Source organism: Myxocyprinus asiaticus, chromosome 21 (assembly GCF_019703515.2).
Source record: "Myxocyprinus asiaticus isolate MX2 ecotype Aquarium Trade chromosome 21, UBuf_Myxa_2, whole genome shotgun sequence".
Classification (NCBI taxonomy): Eukaryota; Metazoa; Chordata; class Actinopteri; order Cypriniformes; family Catostomidae; genus Myxocyprinus; species Myxocyprinus asiaticus.
In genome coordinates, this window is record NC_059364.1 from 43,899,665 (window position 1) to 43,918,458 (window position 18,794).

Below are 18,794 nucleotides of genomic sequence, written 5' to 3' on the forward strand. Positions count from 1 at the left end.
TCCTTCAACTCACGATTAGGCTGCTTTAGTTAGGTCTGCCAGAACCAGAAACCAGAAACATTGATCATGATCTATAACTCTGCAATAAATTGAATGGCATCTATGCTAATATTATTCTGTTTGTTTCCCTGTCTCAACCTCGGGACTCCTATCCTGAGGTCACCAGAACCGGCTGGATCCAGCTCCATTCCTGCTTTGTGTTGGACTCCACTGCTACGTGTCTCTGTGTGATGATGACTTATAGCAGCCAGTGCCAGTCAAACATCAATTTAGTCTATTACGATGGACTTCAGAGGATGAACTGATGCCAACTCCAACCATAAGACATAGGATAGATCATATGCCATTGCCTGAACCTTGGATTTAGGATAGACCTCACAGAAATGACCTGCCGGTTGAACTGCGATGCACCTCACTGTTCTCTGCCTGTGTTACCTCGGTCTAATGATGGACTACACTCTTATAATGGAATACATAGACTATCAATTAATTGCCAACAAAACCCTTCATCAGCCAACTAACAAGGACAATGCATCTATGTGAACTTCTGCAGTTAATCCAGGATGGACTTCAAAGACATTAGTCATTAATCTTACAGATTAAATTGTGATTTTCTTGCGCAACTAAATCTTATGTTTGATTCTAAATGCTGATGTTTTAAGTATATTTTGTATGTTGAACTCTGCTCACTGTTTGCTGTTTTGAGTTGGGAGATTTTCATTTTTGGGTGAAGTTTGTTTTGTTGAGTGACCTGAACTAGTAATTCAGTCCCGCTGTTACCCTCAATTAGATTGCATGCAACTTTTTGCTCTCTCTCTCTCACTGATATTCACCGAGTGAGCGGCGCCACGGTTTATGTCCGACTCAGGCTGAGGTACCAAATTCTCCCACCTGTTCCGTCAGTTCCTTTGTGTGTCTGCTCATTTCCACCCTCACGTGGTATCAGCTCCACCGCTCTGGAACTGATCCAGCCATCTTTCCTTTTCCCCTTTTCTTACACACTCAAATGACCTAGTCCTCTATTTTGTATTGAGTCTTCTATTATGGATCGAGTCGTCCATTTTAAATCTAGACCTCCATTTTGGTTCCTTTGTTACTGCATCTAGACACACACACACACACACACTAGCATATAGCTCCACTGTTAATTTAGGATTTTCTTATGTTTTGGTTATATTCAGATAGTATTGGCTGTGTTCATTACTGCTTCATTACAATAAATCTTGTTATATTATAATAAGTACTCCTGGTTGTTTTTGCTTGAATATTGTATTGAAGCCAACCTCTGCCACGTCAAGAACTCCCATGTTACCTCAGAGTATTGTTATTTTATTGGTGTTAGAAACTAACTCTAATTAGAATACTATTAAATTTGTATGGCAATGATTTAACTAGTTCCTCCTCTTTTTGATTATGTTGATTAATATTTAAAATACTCAACCTTCAGGGTAGATGTTTTTTTATGAGTCTCGATCAGTAACTTGCTATCATTTTTCTCTTGTCAAAGAGTGGTGCCCCGAGGATAGAATTTCATGAGTTAAATTCTATTATTTGATTTAAATATTTCTGATAGTAAAACTGATCTAAACAACCCGTTACACCTACACAAGGCAGTAGTAGTAGGCAGGCAGCAACGGGTCAAAACAGGGTAAACAGTCCAGGATCATACACAGATAATGCAAAACCTCAGAGACCGCTTAGAAATGTCAGCCAGGGCAAAACAAGGCTTGCAATGATAGAGAGTGAGAGTGAGACTTAAATAGCTGAGTAAATGAGAAACAGCTGAGCAGGTAATCAGTGACAGGTACAGGGATTATGGGAAATGGAGGCCAGAGAGTTAAAGTCAATACCCAGGTGATGGAGCCCTCTGGTGGTGAGCAGGAGGAACAACAAAGGCAGAATTCCTTAAAGCCCTTCTGGCAGAATTTAATTTGTTCACTTTAACAACCATGTATTTAACCTGCACTCTAAATACATGTCAGCAAACCCGAAAAAAAAGAGCCGAGCTGTCACGGAGACAGGTGTGATTTCTCAGGACACTGTGATATCTGTTGGGTAGTATGCCATGAGGGTATTTTATGTGTGGTATTTACAAAAAATGTCAGCACTAATATAGTGGCATTTAAAACAAACACAAGAAACATACATTATCAAATGTCTCAAACAGATGTGCTGATGCAATAGTCCGATTGTATTTCTGATGAAATGTGGGTAATTCTCAATTAACAAGAATTAAAATGTTAATTATTGATATAAAAAAATGGAATTTCAACTAGTAAAAAAAAAAACAACAACAACAACAACAAGAAATTAGGGTGACCAGATGACCATGACAAAAAATTAGGACTCGTAAGGGCCCCCTTGTAGAGAGATCACTGAGAACACAGTCTTTGCAATTTATGTCTCAAGCTTTGCTTTAATATGACATGCGAGGAAGCACAAAAAAACAAACAAACAAAACATATATACTGTAAATGGTGCCCTATAGCTGGGAAGATGAGAAATAACATGTCCATAAACTTTTTCTTTCCAACATCATTATTTTAGGCTCAAATATACATGTTAGGCTACTATAGGCGCTAAGACAAGTAGTCACCACTGCTGTTGAGTTTTTCATGCTGCTTAAAATAGATTTAGATTTAGTACATGACAATGCATGAAATTCCATGTCACCAACTATAACTATTTCAAAATGTTTGTTTACTGCCACCAAATCAATGTATACAAATAGTGGGTCAGACTTATGTACAAATGTGAATAGATAGAAAAGAAAAACATTATAAAAATCAATATTTTAATTAGGGCCTATGATTTATTTAAGTCCTAGATCCAAACTGTTTTTGCCTCGTCATGCTGTTTGATTCTTGTAAAGAGGAGGATTTGCATCTGCTCTTACTGATCCTGACGTTCTGAGCAAAAACTGTTCCACAGCCTCCTTTCCAAAAGGTTACCGGTTAGAACAAAATAAAAGAATGGTTAATAACGTTTAAAGAGCACCTATTATGGTTTTTCAAATATTACCTTTCATTTAGTGTGTTATATAGCTGTTTGTGAATGTAAAAAAGTCTGCAAAGTTTCAAAAATCAAAGTGCACGTCAAATGGAGTTATTGACTCCCAAAAGAAAGAACCGATTCTGAACACCTGAAACGAGTCGTTAGTAATTCCAGACTTACTTTCTGTACTAACCTACGTAATTTGGTAACAAAAAACCCGCCTCTGGTCTTCATTGGCTGCTCGCGATCAGCTTTGACCCGCCCTCAAACACTACACTAAGCGGTAGACCAATCACAACAGACTGGGACATCTGACCAATCAGAGCAGAGTAGGCTCTCTGAAAGGAGGAGTTTAGAATGAATCCTTTAGAACGGATCATTGAACGAATCGTTTTTGACACTGGGAAAAAAAGGTAATGCTGCAATTTAAATTATGAGCAAATTAAAGTGTTTTTTGACCTTGGATGCATGTAAATCTATTGTATGAGACCTTTAAAACAAAATTAGGCACGTTTAAAAACCATAATAGGTGCTCTTTAAAATGACAGTACGAGTCCTTAGCACAGGGGTGTGTGAAATACCAATTGTGTTAGTCACTTGAGGAAAGTGATTTTGTACATGTCTGGGTTAATGTTTTACTTGGATTGTACAGTACCATACTTTTGTTTTTTTAACCTAGTGTATTTAAATGCATTTGTGCATATCAGGACATGGGCAGTTCTGTAGTTTAGTCTCCAAATAAAGTTTACTGAATATAGTCCAATATAGTATAATCAGTTAGATATTGTTATTCTCTGTGTATTTTGTAGAAGTAACAAAGATTTGGTTTTATCATGTGTGATCTACATGCATGTATTTTTTTTTAAATAATTCGTAGTTATTATAGTTTATAAAAACTATTTAAATATATATATATAAAACTTCCATTTTACAACCACTTAAAAATATCTTATCAATGTTTAAAATAAGACATTTCTTTTGTCACTTTACTACTTAATATATATTATACAAATATATTACGGCTGCCGATTGAACGCATTAATTCAGTGCGATTAATTATATAAAAAATAACGTGTTAAAAAAATTAATGCAATTAATCATGTCCCCGGACCGTAATAGGGAATATTCCTTCGATATGAGCAATTCAAGCTTGTAGGACCACCTGTTTTCTCCAGGGGGCAGTAACTGAAACTCGCTGCATAGGCAATAGGACTGGGTATCACCAGCCACGTCACGATACAATACGTATTGCGATACACATCACGATACGATATATCATGATACATCACGATATCATGGTTCGATTTCGGTTTTAATTTCAGTTAATTTGGGTATAGTTCAGTTATAACATCCGTTTTGCTTGCATACAGCATGAAAGACATTCTCCTTCAGCTAATGCTGTTATTCATTATAAAGGGGACCTTCTAACTTGTTATATAACAGTTAAATAACATTTTGGTGACATTTTAGCTTTTTTAAAATGTAATCCATGTATTACATCAATAAATATGGTGTATTGAAATTGCATATATTAGATTCCATATATACAGTATATTGATACATGTTTGTTGTTTACATGCCTAATTTGTACTATTTACAAGTATTTACTTAGATATGTACAGCAAGTGCTAAAATGGTGCTGTCTCTAAGACCTGTGACAGGGACTTTGACACTAGTGTTTGTTTGGTCGAATGGCTTCTTTACAGCATCCATGTTATGTGTGATTAGTATTAAATGTTTCTTTTGTTGTTTTTGATAAATAACTGACTGTAGAGAACAGAAAGGATATTAAAACAAATGGTTTGCTTGGATCTAGTCTTTGGACTCACATTACACAGAGTCAAAACTTTTACTCTCAGCATGCAGTGGAAAGATCTCGTGCTGATCTTCTCTACCACTACACCACTCAAACACTGGTGAGTGAAATCTAAAAAAATCACCAGCCAGTGGATAATCACAGACATTTTTGTAGCAAATGGGTGTTCAGTGGGGGGCTCTGTGGGGACCATGCCATCTGTTGCAGGGCTCCCTGTTCTTCAATTCTATTCTATTTGCAAAAGTAATGTTTGGGAGTCTAAAATGTATATTTCCTACTGACACACTAAAACTGAAGATATAAATAACCATCTTAAGACAAATACTTTTGTGAAGCATCTTATGTGCCTAAGACTTTTGCACAGTACTATATATATATATATATATATACACACTACCGGTCAAAACGCTTGACTGAAATATTTCTCATGATCTTAAAAATCTTTTGATCTGAAGACGTATGCTTAAATGTTTGAAATTAGTTTTGTAGACAAAAATATAATTGTGCCACGATATTAATTTATTTCATTATAAATCTCAAATTTAATTAAAAAAAAGTTTTTGAAATTGATGACTTGGACCAAATAATAAAGAAAAGCAGCCAATAAGTGCCCGACATAGATGGGAACTCCTTCAGTACTGTTTAAAAAGCATCCCAGGGTGATACCTCAAGAAGTTGGTTGAGAAAATGTCAAGAGTACATGTCTGCAAATTCTAGGCAAAGGGTGACTACTTTGAAGATGCTAAAATATAACACAGTTTTGATTTATTTTGGATTTTGTTTAGTCACAACATAATTCCCATAGTTCCATTTATGTTATTCCATAGTTTTGATGACTTTCTATTATTCTAAAATATGAAGAAAAACATTTTATAATAAAGAATGAGTAAGTGTTTCAAAACTTTTGATCGGTAGTGTGTGTGTGTGTGTGTGTATAAATATATATATTTATTTATTTATTTATTTATATGAATAATTATTAAATATAACTATTTATAATTATTTAATCATTATATATTTAATTATTGTTATCTGAGGGGCTTTCTCTGCAAATGTTTATGTATGCGATTAATTGTGATTATTTCGATTAATTAATCGGCATACCATGTAATTAATTCAATTACAAATCAATTTTAATCGATTGACAGCCCTAATATATATATATATATATATATATATATATATATATATATATATATATATATATAATATAAAATACATTATAAACTATGCAAATCTGTGGATAAAATTTTATGTTGGTCATGTTAAAATGGTAAGTGTGATTATGTATTATTATTGTGGTTACAATTATTTTTGTGAAGTTATAACATATTACAAAACGTATTATGAGACATAACAGATGCATTATAATGCATTTTTACTACCTTTACAATGCATTCTAAATATGGTCTTTATAGAAAGTGTTGCCAAGTCTTTTTTTCTTTTCTTTTTTTTAATAAAGTCTTTGTACATGGCCTTTAATCAGAAAATGACATGCATGTGGTCAATATTTGCAATAAGAATTTATATTATATATTTGTATATTGATTATATACATTACTATATAAATTATATACATTACCAAATATGCAGAACAGTTATTTGTTTAATAGTGAGAGCAACTATGTAACATCATAGTATATAATAGCTAGATGAAAAGTGTGTTATGATCAAATACTACAATATGCCTGTGGAAATTGGGGAAGTAGATTCAAAGGCTTCTCAGTACAGAAAAGTGACAAATATCCTGGACATTTCCGAAAGCCCATTGCGAGACATGTAAATGTCTGGGAAGGACATCATGCCGTTGCGGTCCACTTTGGTTTGGACAGTGTAGGATTTTAGCTCTGTTTTTCCAGTCAACACAGAGGTGTGAATGACTGCGATTCTCGCTTCCTCATGGTAGGGGGCGCCTCTGTCTTTGCCAATTGTGATATTATAACTCAGGCCAGGCTTCCAGAATGGATAGGTGACTGTTAGAGTTTCCAGACGCTGTACTGTGAAGTAGTCAAATGAGATAGGCTGGTCAACAGCGGGTTTGCACTGGACCAATGACAGGTGCCTAACTTCTGAGTTGTTCAACAGGAGGGCCACATTAAGGGGTGAGGTGTACCAGACCGTCAGGCGCTTCTTTTGCACCGGGCTGGGGCTCTCAGCCTTCTGAAGCACAAGTGATTGGTTCTTGCAGTTGCTGCATTCGCTGGAGTTCATTTTCTCGCAGAAGCCGAGATCCTGCGCACACGTGCACATGTATACACTGCGCTCGGTGACATAGGCCACCTTGAATTCAGAGCGCAGCAGGACAGGCACAGCGAGCCACAGTATGCAGTACAGCACTGCAAAAGACATGTGACTACACAGGATCATCTTATTTAGAGACCTGCATGTATGAGAAAGGAAGATTGTTTAGTCAAACAGTAATGATATTGGCTCTGTACCAAATCACAGTGAGCTACCATAATGTCTTCTGAGTACATAGGCAGCAGCAGTTTAAGGGGCTGTTCACATTGAATGAATTTTGGCGTCCCACAGTGCATAGTTTTCTATGTAAAGGTTGTGCCATGTTTTTTAGACACAACATCAAATTAAAAGAACTTTTGAAAGTCTCGAGAGACACCTGTGTTCTGTTCCATTTCTTGCGCTGTAATTACACTCACCGACCACTTCGTTTGGTTCACCTCAGTCATTTCAACCATGGCATGATTGTTGGTTTTGAGTATTTCTGTAACTGCTGATCTCCTGGGATTTTCACTCATAACAATCTCTAGAGTTTACTCAGAATGGTGCCAAAATCAAAATCATCCATTGAGCGGCAGTTCTGCAGACAGAAATGGCTTGTTGATGAGAGCAGTCAAAGGAGAATGGCTAGACTGCTTCAAGCTGACTGAAAGGCTAAGTTAACTCAGATAACCCCTCTGTACAATTGTAGTGTGCAGAATAGCATCTCAGAATGCACAACATGTCCAACCTTGAGGCTACAACAGCAGAAGACCACGTTGGGTTCTAATTCCGTTAGCCAAGTACAGGAAACTGAGGCTGCAGTGTGCACAGTTTCACCAAAACTGAACAGTTAAAGACTGGAAAAACATAGCCTGGTCTGATGAATCTGGATTTCTGCTGAGATACACAAGATGGTAGACCCACTGCAGCCTAAGCTTTCTGTTCTTGGCTGACAGAAGTGGAACCCGATGTGGTCTTCTGTTGTTGTAACCCATCTGCCTCAAGTTTCGACATGTTGTGCATTCTGAGATGCTATTCTGCTCACTACAATTGTACAGAGTGGTTATCTGAGTTACTGTAGCCTTTCTGTCAGCCTGAACCAGTCTGGCCATTCTCCGTTGACCGCTGTCATTAGCAAGGCATTTCCGTCCGCAGAACTGCCGCACAGTGGATGTTTTTTGTTTATGGCACCATTCTGAGTAAACTCTAGAGATTGTTGTGTGTGAAAATCCCAGGAGATCAGCGGTTACAGAAATACTCAAACCAGCCCATCTGGCACCAAAAATTGTGCCACGGTCGAAATCACTGAGATCACAATTTTCCCCATTCTGATGGATGATGTAAACATTAACTGATCTCCTGCCCTTATATGAATGATTTTATGCATTGCATTGCTGCCACACGATTGGCTGATTAGATAATCGCATGAATAAGTAGGTGTACCTAATAAAGTGGTCAGTGAGTGTAGCTATTTGGGACTCTACACAACAGCTGATGACAGGATGGGTATGCTGTTCTGTGTTCGATTGCGCATATGCGACTTGCAACTCGCTACTTCCTGTCATTGTAATGTAACTGTCTACTACGGGAAAATCGCTACTTTGCCATAGACACTGTAGTTAATACTACGTGACAGATAAGGTATGTAAATGTTTTACAGTACAAGAGTTTATGTGAAGTGAGCACAGTAAGTACACATCTTCAAAACACATGTTTAATCTATTCAAGAATCGACTCACTAAAATGAATCTGAGATCCCAACACCAAATATAAGGGAATTGTTTTTTTTTTTTGTTTTTTTGGTTCATTTACATAAACTGTCCAAAAGAATCAATTCACATAAATGATTTGGTTTTCTCAGTGCTACACGAGATAGAGAGAATGGTTTAGCTGAGTGCATACTCTATCGGCTCCATTGCTGCAAATGTAGCATTTTGTGAGACTACAGCATTACTCATTGGAAAAAGTAGCTCATTATTGGAAAAACTACACTATTTTCAAACTGCTTTGCTACTGTCAAGCAACTGAAACATGTTGTTAAGTTAGTAGCGTTGCTTTCTTTTAGTTAACTATCTCCCAAAAGTGCACAATGCAAGTATAAGTTTTGTTCTCAGTATTCCCACAAGGGGCGCTATATTGGAGATTAAACTTCTTCAATGGCCAGTTTTCTCCATGGTACAGCAACAGTTTAAAGAGTTAAAGTTAGTTAAAGTATGTTTAACCAGAGATCTTCTATACTGAGATAACAACCTCCACACTTTTACCATAGGAGAGAGCATAATGGTCAACTAGTGTGTTACAACGTTAAATCACCATTTGCGGATACCATAAGTATGAATGGGGAGAGCTGCAAACTAACACCACAGCAATTTTATCGTAGTAAACTCCACACATTGTTCACTCCAAAAGGATTGTTTAGTGTTAGAAATGTTGAAGATTAGTGGACAGGCAGTCAATTCATTAAGTGATGAACTGTTTCCTTACAAAGGCAGTTTATTCAGCACACTGAAACATCTCCTCCATTAACATCCATTAAAAAAGAATGGCATATTGTCTCCTCGCCAGTGTACCACCCATAGAATGTCTATAGGTCTGCTGCGTTATGCTATTTTAGGCCAAGCTTGTAGGCTCCACCTTCAAACAGACTCTGGTTTAACTGTCAACATGTTTATAGTTAGCCAGCTGAATAATAACACATCTGACACAGACATTTGAAGGTAACTCTGTCGCCCCCTTTGAGTACTGAGGATTGTTACCACCACAGTAATACTGAAATGTACATTAAGTATCTAAAGCAGGACCACAAGCTTGCAATGCATTGGCCAGGCATTTGCATCAGCTTTCCAATGAATTCTTTAAATGCTGCCCACGTAGGCAGCTCACTGGTTTTTAGAAAAAAGCTAATGCTTGTAAGTTAAAGAATTGCAACTTACCAGGATGTTTCAGTGAAGCACAGTGGTGGCACTGTGTAGGGTCAGTCAGCCAATGTAAGATGTAGACAGGGCAGTAAAACAGGCTAGGCCCTCTGACGGTCTTTAATGCAGCTCACTGTGAGCGTTGCCATGGCTCTAGTGGACTGTTTGAGTGGTTGTCAGCTGAATGGAACATAATTGTCAATGGGGTCCAAAGGTCTGAGAACACATGGAAAATCTGGGATTTTTATTCATTTGAACCTGAAAATAATAATTAAAAAAAAAGTTTAAGGATTTGAAACATTTTATAGTGAAGTGCGTAATTTCTGCATTACTAGTTTCATCAAACAATATTGTAAAAATAATGTGGTAATACTTTACATTAATGTTTCCTTAGTTAAGGTTTTATAAAAGGGTTCATTAATGACTACTCATTTATTTACAAATGAATTATAAATCACTGATATACAGTTATAACAACATGAATAAAAAGGGTGACTTTCATGCAATACTTGCCAAATAGTGAGCATTTTAACTTACATGTTATAAATGCTTAATAAATACCGTAATTCATACTTATTTTAATCAAAAACATAAAATGGCCTATTTCACGATTTACATCACAATGCAGCAAAAATAGGCTATTATAATGAGATTAAATGGAGGAAATATGTCATTTTGCTAAACAGTTTGCTTTGTGCTTATATTCATGACTGTAATGTCTTGACTCACTTGTGATTTCACTTTCCTTGTCACGTTGATGTCAAAAGAATGGTACTACTCCGAGTGCTGTCCCAACTTAACTAGTCCTAGTTACCTAAAGTCCATTTCAAAAACACTTTTCAGGTCTTCATGCTCATTTACAGCATATATCATATAATAATGCCTGATGACCATTAAACCATACTGAACTTTATGTACAAAGGTTTTTAATGTTGGAAACTCCTTAATAAATGCTTCACATGTGTCCACTCTACATTAAGGTACTTTTTATATTATTAATGTTGAATATGTATTATTAGGCATTTATAACGTGAGGTAAAATGGCTTTTTGGCAAGTATTGCATGAATGTCACCCTTTTCATTTATGTTTTTATTATCAAATATCAATGATTTATAATGCATTTGTAAATGACTCATTAGTCATTAATAAACCCATTTATAAACCTTAACAAAGGGAATGATAGTGTAAAGGATTACCCATAATGCTTTCGAATAGATTTCCAAACACTCCCCCAGTCTTCCATTGGTCAGACAAAACAGATAGTCCCGCCCAAAATTTCACGCCATTGGTTGAGCTAACATTGCTATGTCAGGCTGGTCATGATGCTCAAACAAAAGAGTAATGCTTTGATAGCGAGTAAGTGTTAACTATTTTCAAGGTAATCAGCCTACTAATGGCTTGCTTAAAGTTTTCTCTGCATATTAATGGGACAGGATAAAGTGTTTTAACATAAAGAAACACACATCACCTTTAAAACAACCAAAAGTTATGACAGAAAATAACATGGACCATCAGGCTTTTGGGACCCACAGTACATGTACAAGCTCACAGACATTTCAGCATGCTTACAAACACTGTTTCATACTGTTTTACATTCAAACGTATGTCATTAAACACAAAGTAGAAGTTTTACCTTGTTTTCATCTTTCTTTTGCTTCCTCAAACCTGAAGGTTTTAATTTCACTCGCAAAAATTCCTAAGCACCAGTCCAACTGCAATACTGTTGCTTGGATTGGCGTGCTGCTTCCTCCAGAGTCTTAAACTATGCTTCAGTTTCTCATTATGCAACAAATCTGGCCGGAGGTGACGTGCTGTTGGAAACCACTATTTATCCTGCCTGGTCCAGAATGCATACAGCTTTCCTTCATTTTCTCTCCTGACTAAAACCAGGGTGTGTCCACACTTCATCAGCATGTCAGAACCACTTCAAGATCTGTGTAATCTCTATATCACCTTCTCCCACAAAACACACAGTACACTATAAATGTTATATAACAGTATAGCTATTGCAATCATGACCTTTTTATTCTCTACTAACATCATATTAATCATTGTGTTACATCCTTTCATAGCTTTTTGAATAAATGAATACACAGAGGGAGCATAATTCACAAAGATTTTGTATAAACATGCCAAGTCCGGAATCTTGTTTCTGGGAAAGCAAGAAAAATTTTCTGGCAGCTTTGCCTGTTTCCTGTGGTTAATCTAAAAAGAAAAAAAAAAAAAAAAAAACACTCTTTAAATTGTTAAAAAGATAACACCCCGGGTTAAATCTTTTTATTTTTTGTTAATGTGGTTTGATCGTCTTTTCATAAACACTATCCACATATGGCAAACTTAATTCTCAACAGTGTGTATGTGTCCTGGCTTTTGTAAAACATACACTTGACGTTCTAGTAATCACACACAGATTATCAGTCCTGAAAATAAAGAAAGAGAGAAAGAGAAAGTAAGAGAAAGAAAGAAAGAAAGATGACAAATAAAATCTAAATACCTGTTTGCCGTTGTGATGTTAAGAGGCAGTCAAACACATGTCCTGCTCACAGTCCGTGTGAGGATATAATAGACTGTTCATGAATCTGGACTCTGACTTGCTGAATCCGCAGAGCTTGCCAAAGCCACAAACAGTGTCCTCAGCATCTTGCTATGCGTGACCAGCTCAGACAAGCAGGAAAATATTAACTGCATCTGGGAACAACCTGAAATAGTCAATAAAAAATATGATGTAAGCGCAGATGAAATGTACACCATAAAAGTTCATTTTAAGCATTAAGCAAGACAGGTTGGGGTTTTGATTGAATTCTGTATAATCCCAGCACTGTATGAAATTGTATAAAATAACAATGTCTTTTTGAGTGTTCTATTGTATGTACATTGTTTCTACATTCAAACCATACATGGTTTAAAAACATTAACATTCTTGTTAAAAAAAACATTTTTCTAAAAAAACAGCTAACAACACACAAACAATTATAATCTTTAATGTCTTTATTGAACACATCCCACTAAACATTAACATTGCTGTGGAAAAGTAAGTGAACCCTTGGATTTAATAACTGGTCAATCCTCCTTTGGCAGCAATAACCTCAACCAAGTGTTTCCGGTAGCTGCGGATTAGACCTGAACAACGTTCAGAAGAAATTTTGGACCAATATTCCTTACAGAACTGCTTCAGCTCAGTAATATCCTTAGGATGTCTGGTGTGAACGGCTCTCTTGAGGCCATTCCACAGCATCTCTATAGGGTTAAAGTCTGGGCTCTGACTGGGCCACTCCAAAAGGTGGATTTTCTTTTTTTGAAGCTATTCTGTAATGGATTTACTTCGATGTTTAGAGTCATCATTCGTAAAATATAATGTGGTAATAAAAAGTAGCATCACCCAACTTCTACTGAACTTCAGCCGGTGCACAGCCACCCCTATATTATCCTGAAGGATATCTTGATAAACTTGGGAATTAATATTTCCCTTGATGATGGCAAGCGGTCCAGGCCCCAAGTAGCAAAGCAGCCCTAAATCATGATGCTCCCTCTACCGTACATCACCGTTGGGATGATGTTTTCATGTTGGTATGCAGTGCCCTTTTTATGCCATATATAGTGCTGTGTGTTCTTCTCAAACAATTCATCCATTGTTTGATCAGTCCACAAACATTTTCCCAGTAGCATTGTGGAGTGTCAAGGTGGTCTTTGGCAAACTTCAGGCATGCAGTAATGTTTTTGTTGGAAAGCAATGACTTCCTTCATGATGTCCTGTCATGGACTTCATACCTGTTTAATGTTTTCCGTTTAGTAGACTCATGAACAGAGATGTTAACAAGTTCCAATGATTCCTTTAAGTCTTTAGCTGTCACTCTAGGGTTCTTTTTTACCTCATTGAGAATTCTGCGATGTGCCCTTTGAGTCATCTGGGCTGGACAGCCACTTCTAGGGAGAGTAGCCACAGTACTAAATCGTCTCCATTTATAGACATTTTGTCTAACTGTGGACAGATGGATATCTAAGCTCTTCGAGATAACTTTGTTAACCTTTCCAGCTTTATGCAAAGCAACCATTTTTGATTGTAGGTCTTCTGAGATCTCTTTTTTGTGAGGCATGGTCCACGTCAATAGATGCTTCTTGTGAGTTGTAAACTTGAAATGTTTGAGTGCTTTTTATAAGTCAAAATAGCTCTAACCCACACCTCCAATCTTGTTTCATTAATTGGGTGCCAGGTTGGCCAACTCCTGACTCTAATTAGCTTTTGTTGATGTCATTGGCCTAGTGGTTCACATACTTTTTATGTACAGTATGTAGGTGTATATATATATATGTGGCAGCGAGGGCATGGTCAAGCGTTCGTCCAGAGAGAGAGAAAGCGGTAAGGGCGCTTGCACCTGAGCTAAATTATGTCTAAAACCTGTCTCTAATTACACTGAGCACGGGGAGAGCGGCATAAAAGAGCCACACCGCCAGCAGACCAGAGAGAGTGTCTGAGTCGTGAAGGTCTTCGTGAAATTAAAGAGTATTGTGGAGCTAAAGAGTATTGTGAAGCTAAAGAGTATTGTGAAGTTAGAGAATACTGTGAAAGTGTGAAGCTGATGTGTTGTGGCAAGCCTGTAAAAAAAAAAAAACAAGTTACGTTATTAAAAACCCTCCTACCTGAGGTGAATAAACCTGGTTCCCCGTGTCCTCCTTGAGTAAATCCACCACATATATATGTTTATGTATGTATATATGCATATATGTATGATATGTGTAGGTATATATTGAATTACGGATATAAAAGCTACATTTTATATAAAAGAGATAATATATGTAGGCCTATACAAAAGTATTTAAAAATAAAGAAAATATAAAGTAGATGTAAAAATAAGTATTGTCAACTTTGGGTAAAATTATTATAAATGCACGTGTATTGATGTGAATAGACACATGCGTAATTGTATATGTATGTTTGTTGATAAGAATTTATATGGATACTAGAATGGTACCATTTCTTCTTCTTCTTCATATTATTATTATTATTTATTTTCTCCCAATTTGGAATTCACAATTCCCACTACTTAGTAGGTCCTTGTGGTGGTGCGGTTACTCACCTCAATCCGGATAGTGGAGGACAAGACTCAGTTGCCTCTGCTTCTGAGATTGTCGATCCGTGCATCTTATCACATGACTCGTTGTGCATGACACTGTGGCGACTCCGCATGTGGAGGCTCATGCTACTCTCCGCGATCCATGTGGTTTGTTTCATCACTCCACCAGGGGGCTTTTTTTTATAAGGGATATTTTATCTTTCCACTTGCACTCATTCTGTCAGGACTTGTCTGGTGGATCACACTCTTGCTGATCAATGGCATCACTCTGGACTACAGTATACTGTTGACTTAGGCTCTGTTGTTGTCTGTAGAAAGTGTATTGTGTTTGTTGTTATTGTTTGTTTTGTTTACATGTACTTTCATGTTTGAGCATTGGCTGAAAGCGCTATATAAAATAAACATTGTATTATTATTGGTAGTAACTTAGTCAATTGCATGACACAGTTTGTCATGTGTTGTCAACTTGGCAGCGCCCATGAGGGGCGACCTGCTCAATGTAAAATTAAACAGCTTTTACTGAGCTACTGACATGACTGGAGTCTTCTTCAAAAGTGATTGTACATAACTGTAAACACATGTCTAAAAAGTAATGTCTTTATGTGTAAAACTTTTTTAATTAGCAAAGACTTACTGAGTGCACCTTTAATGCAAGTTTAATTATCTAATAATAAAAATAGTTTAAACAATGCATAATTTTTGTTTTTGTTGTTGACATATTGCAATGACCCATATGGACACAATTTACATTTAAATTTAAATTTAGTCATTTAGCAGATGTTTTTATCTAAAGTGACTTTCAACTGAGGGACATAGCAAGCAATTTTTTTATATACAAAAGTCAACAATATCTGCAGTATCACCCTCCCAAGTTTACCAGAGTAGCTGGAGAAGTGCGGAGCTAGCAAAGACGAAAGAGACAGAAAAGTCGTTTTTTATTATTATTATTATTATTATTAAATAGTAAGTGCAATTAGTGTGAATTGGTTTAATACTCATGAAACAGATGTGTTTTCAATGTTGAGATGGTTTCAGCAGATTGTGTGGAGGTTGGAAGCTTATTCCACCACAGAGGAACAGAGAAAGTGAATGACTGTGAAATGGACTTTGTGCCTCTTTGCGATGGGACCACCAGGCGCCGCTCGTTCATTGACCGCAGAGAGCGAGTGGGGACATAGACCTGGAGGAGTGAATTAAAGTAAGAGGGTGTTGTTCTATTGGCTGTCCTGAAGGCCAGAGTCAAAGCCTTGGATTTGAACATAGACAATGTGCACAGCATAATGTGTAGCCTGATATGCAGATTTGTGTTATTTAACATTATGCAGTTAAATTTCATGATTACGTAATTGTTATTGAGGCGCGTAGTGTTTCTTTACAAAGTGACATCGCCAACTACTGGCCTGGCATGCATAATACAGCCTTTTTAGTCATTTTCGCGGATCCATGTGAACGGGGATCATTTTGACAACGTTGTCGTCTGTACGCGAAACTTTTCAAAAACGCAAAGGAAAAACTTTTCAGTTTTTAGTACATCATTGTCGTGTAAACGTACACTAATGCATGTTTTTAATGCATGTCAATACTAATTAAAGCACATTTTAGATGCCTTTGGACCCGCTCAAGTGTCAAGCATTGGACCCACTTAGTGCCCCATCCTCCCCCTTTTGCTCCTGATCCACAGCCTACTGAACAGAGATGCAACACAACAGCAGAAAGCCCAGTTCACACCACAAACGCAAACGACATTGTTACTTGGTCTGGCTAGGTGTCGTTAGACTATGCGATCTTTGTCACTTGTGGGTGTTCCTACTGCATGTCTGGTCATAATTGCTTTGGAAATTCTGATTACAGATTATACCTTCAGCGGTGCTCATTGCATCATATATTATGAATAAGATGAACGATCTATCAATGTATGAATTATACTCGCTCAGAATGCCGACACGGTTTTCCACGCATAATTTTTATGAGGCTATATCTATGTATGTAGTTACATACAAATGATATAGAACAGTGAAATCACTCACAGAAAATTTTATCTTCTCCGTCTTGTTTATCCTCGACTCCAGTATCTTGCACAAGCCCTGTTCACGCCGCCAGCAACATTGAGCGACAAAGCGACACGATCCCATTCATTTTCAATGAGAGCAGAGCAACTTCCAGTGGCACGAGCAACAGCAACAGCTGGCAACCGAGGTCGCCATGGTGAGAAACAAGACTAGTTGGGAAAAGTTCAAAGGGGTCATGTAATGAGGAATAAAATTGTCCTTGATATTTTTACATATAAGGGGTATTTCTATTATAAAAACATAAATTCTGTACATTTCAGAACTCAAAACTTAATCCCCAATGCAATAAAATCATTTATTGAAACTAAGCTGCAAAAACAGCTCATTCTGTACTTCCACGACTACCCTATGGCACTTGGGGTACATTAATTCATGACTGCCTCTACAGCTCAAAAACATTAAAGCCTACTTAAAATCATTGCACCCTTGGCCCCACCCAATGGTGCTTCAGTTCTTTCTCAGAGTGAGAGACAGCAGGACATAAGCCTACTGTGGCCTCATTATTCCTGAACACCAAAGGTGACCCATCTGGACTATTTAAAATTATTTTTGTATTTAAACATGCACAGACAGATGTCTTTGACTGCTTGATACATATCTCGGGCTGCTTTTAAAAGACACGGTGTCAAGTTACAACTAAGAAGAGGAGAAGCTATTCTCTGTCATTCAGCTGCTGCCTCTTGTTGTTTTGAGCACAAACGCATCATAGATGCATTATTTCACCCATCTGTGTTATTTTTAATTGTTGGTGTAAAAAAACATGCACTGGATGGACATCTTTGACCATTTAGATGCTTTTCTGGTGATGTGCATTCCAGTGCAGGATGATACTGGAAACTGGATGTGGATGTGTCTTCAGCATATATCAGCGTGGACTGCATGTTTTTTCAGCTTATATCAATGTGGATTGCTTGTGAACCAGTCATAATATGATTCAAGCTTTGCAAAGGCACTGTTATTGAAGAATGGGGCAATTAAAAACACTTGGTCCCGATGCAAAACAGTAAGCAGTTCCATTCATGAATATTTAAAATGTCATGACTATTTGATAGTTTATGGTGCTGACACACTGTTTACACCAGGCGCGCCCATTGACACGACACGATGCAGCGGCTTGAGGCTGTCTACACTGGGCGCATCAACACAAACTTTCTAAACCGTTTATTTGTGTTGTTGGCAGTAGTAGCATCAGCATGTGTAGCGCAAAATGGAACTTGACATCTGTGAGCGCGACGCGACGCAACGGATGCTGCCATGGTAGACAGCATCATTGATTATAATGGGTTCTATTGTTTCTGACGCGACTCTCATGTCCGGTGTAGACAAGGTGTGAGTGTTAACAGTTGTGCTTGAGCTGAACACATAATATATTATTATACTGCAATGTGTTGGGTGTGCGTTATGTGTAACCCCTGAAATCTAGTTTTACAATGTTGTGAAGCTTGTTTATTCTCTTAAGATTGATTTTTCAAAAATGGCTGAATTTGAAGGGCTACACACTGTTAGCCAATCAAAACAGTGGCCGTTTACATTGAAGTTTTAAGGAGGCGCTAATGCCAAAACCGAGTGTTTCAGACAGAGGGCCATATATTAATGATCATATATTATTAAATTATGAATGTTTTAATGCAAAAAAACATTACTAACATTATTAGTGGACCTCAGGGAAGATAATAAAACTATTAAAAAAAAGAGCATTTCATGACC

General features: G+C 37.1%; 1 protein-coding gene across 7 annotated transcripts; it reads right to left on the reverse strand.

The window, feature by feature from the left end:
- Positions 1–6,056: 6,056 nt before the first annotated feature.
- LOC127412077 (uncharacterized) lies at positions 6,057–12,590 on the reverse strand. 7 transcript variants are annotated; one of them, XM_051648122.1, is made up of 4 exons: positions 12,441–12,574; positions 11,580–12,151; positions 9,964–10,161; positions 6,057–7,190 (listed from the first exon to the last, which is right to left on the reverse strand). In XM_051648122.1, exon 4 carries the CDS (start codon positions 7,175–7,177, stop codon positions 6,533–6,535), a length of 645 nt encoding a protein of 214 aa, XP_051504082.1. In that variant the 5' UTR covers positions 7,178–7,190; positions 9,964–10,161; positions 11,580–12,151; positions 12,441–12,574; the 3' UTR covers positions 6,057–6,532. The 7 variants fall into 7 exon arrangements, with proteins under 7 accessions (XP_051504082.1, XP_051504081.1, XP_051504078.1 ...); XM_051648121.1 differs by having other exon boundaries at positions 9,964–10,180; XM_051648118.1 differs by having other exon boundaries at positions 9,964–10,203.
- Positions 12,591–18,794: the final 6,204 nt, after the last annotated feature.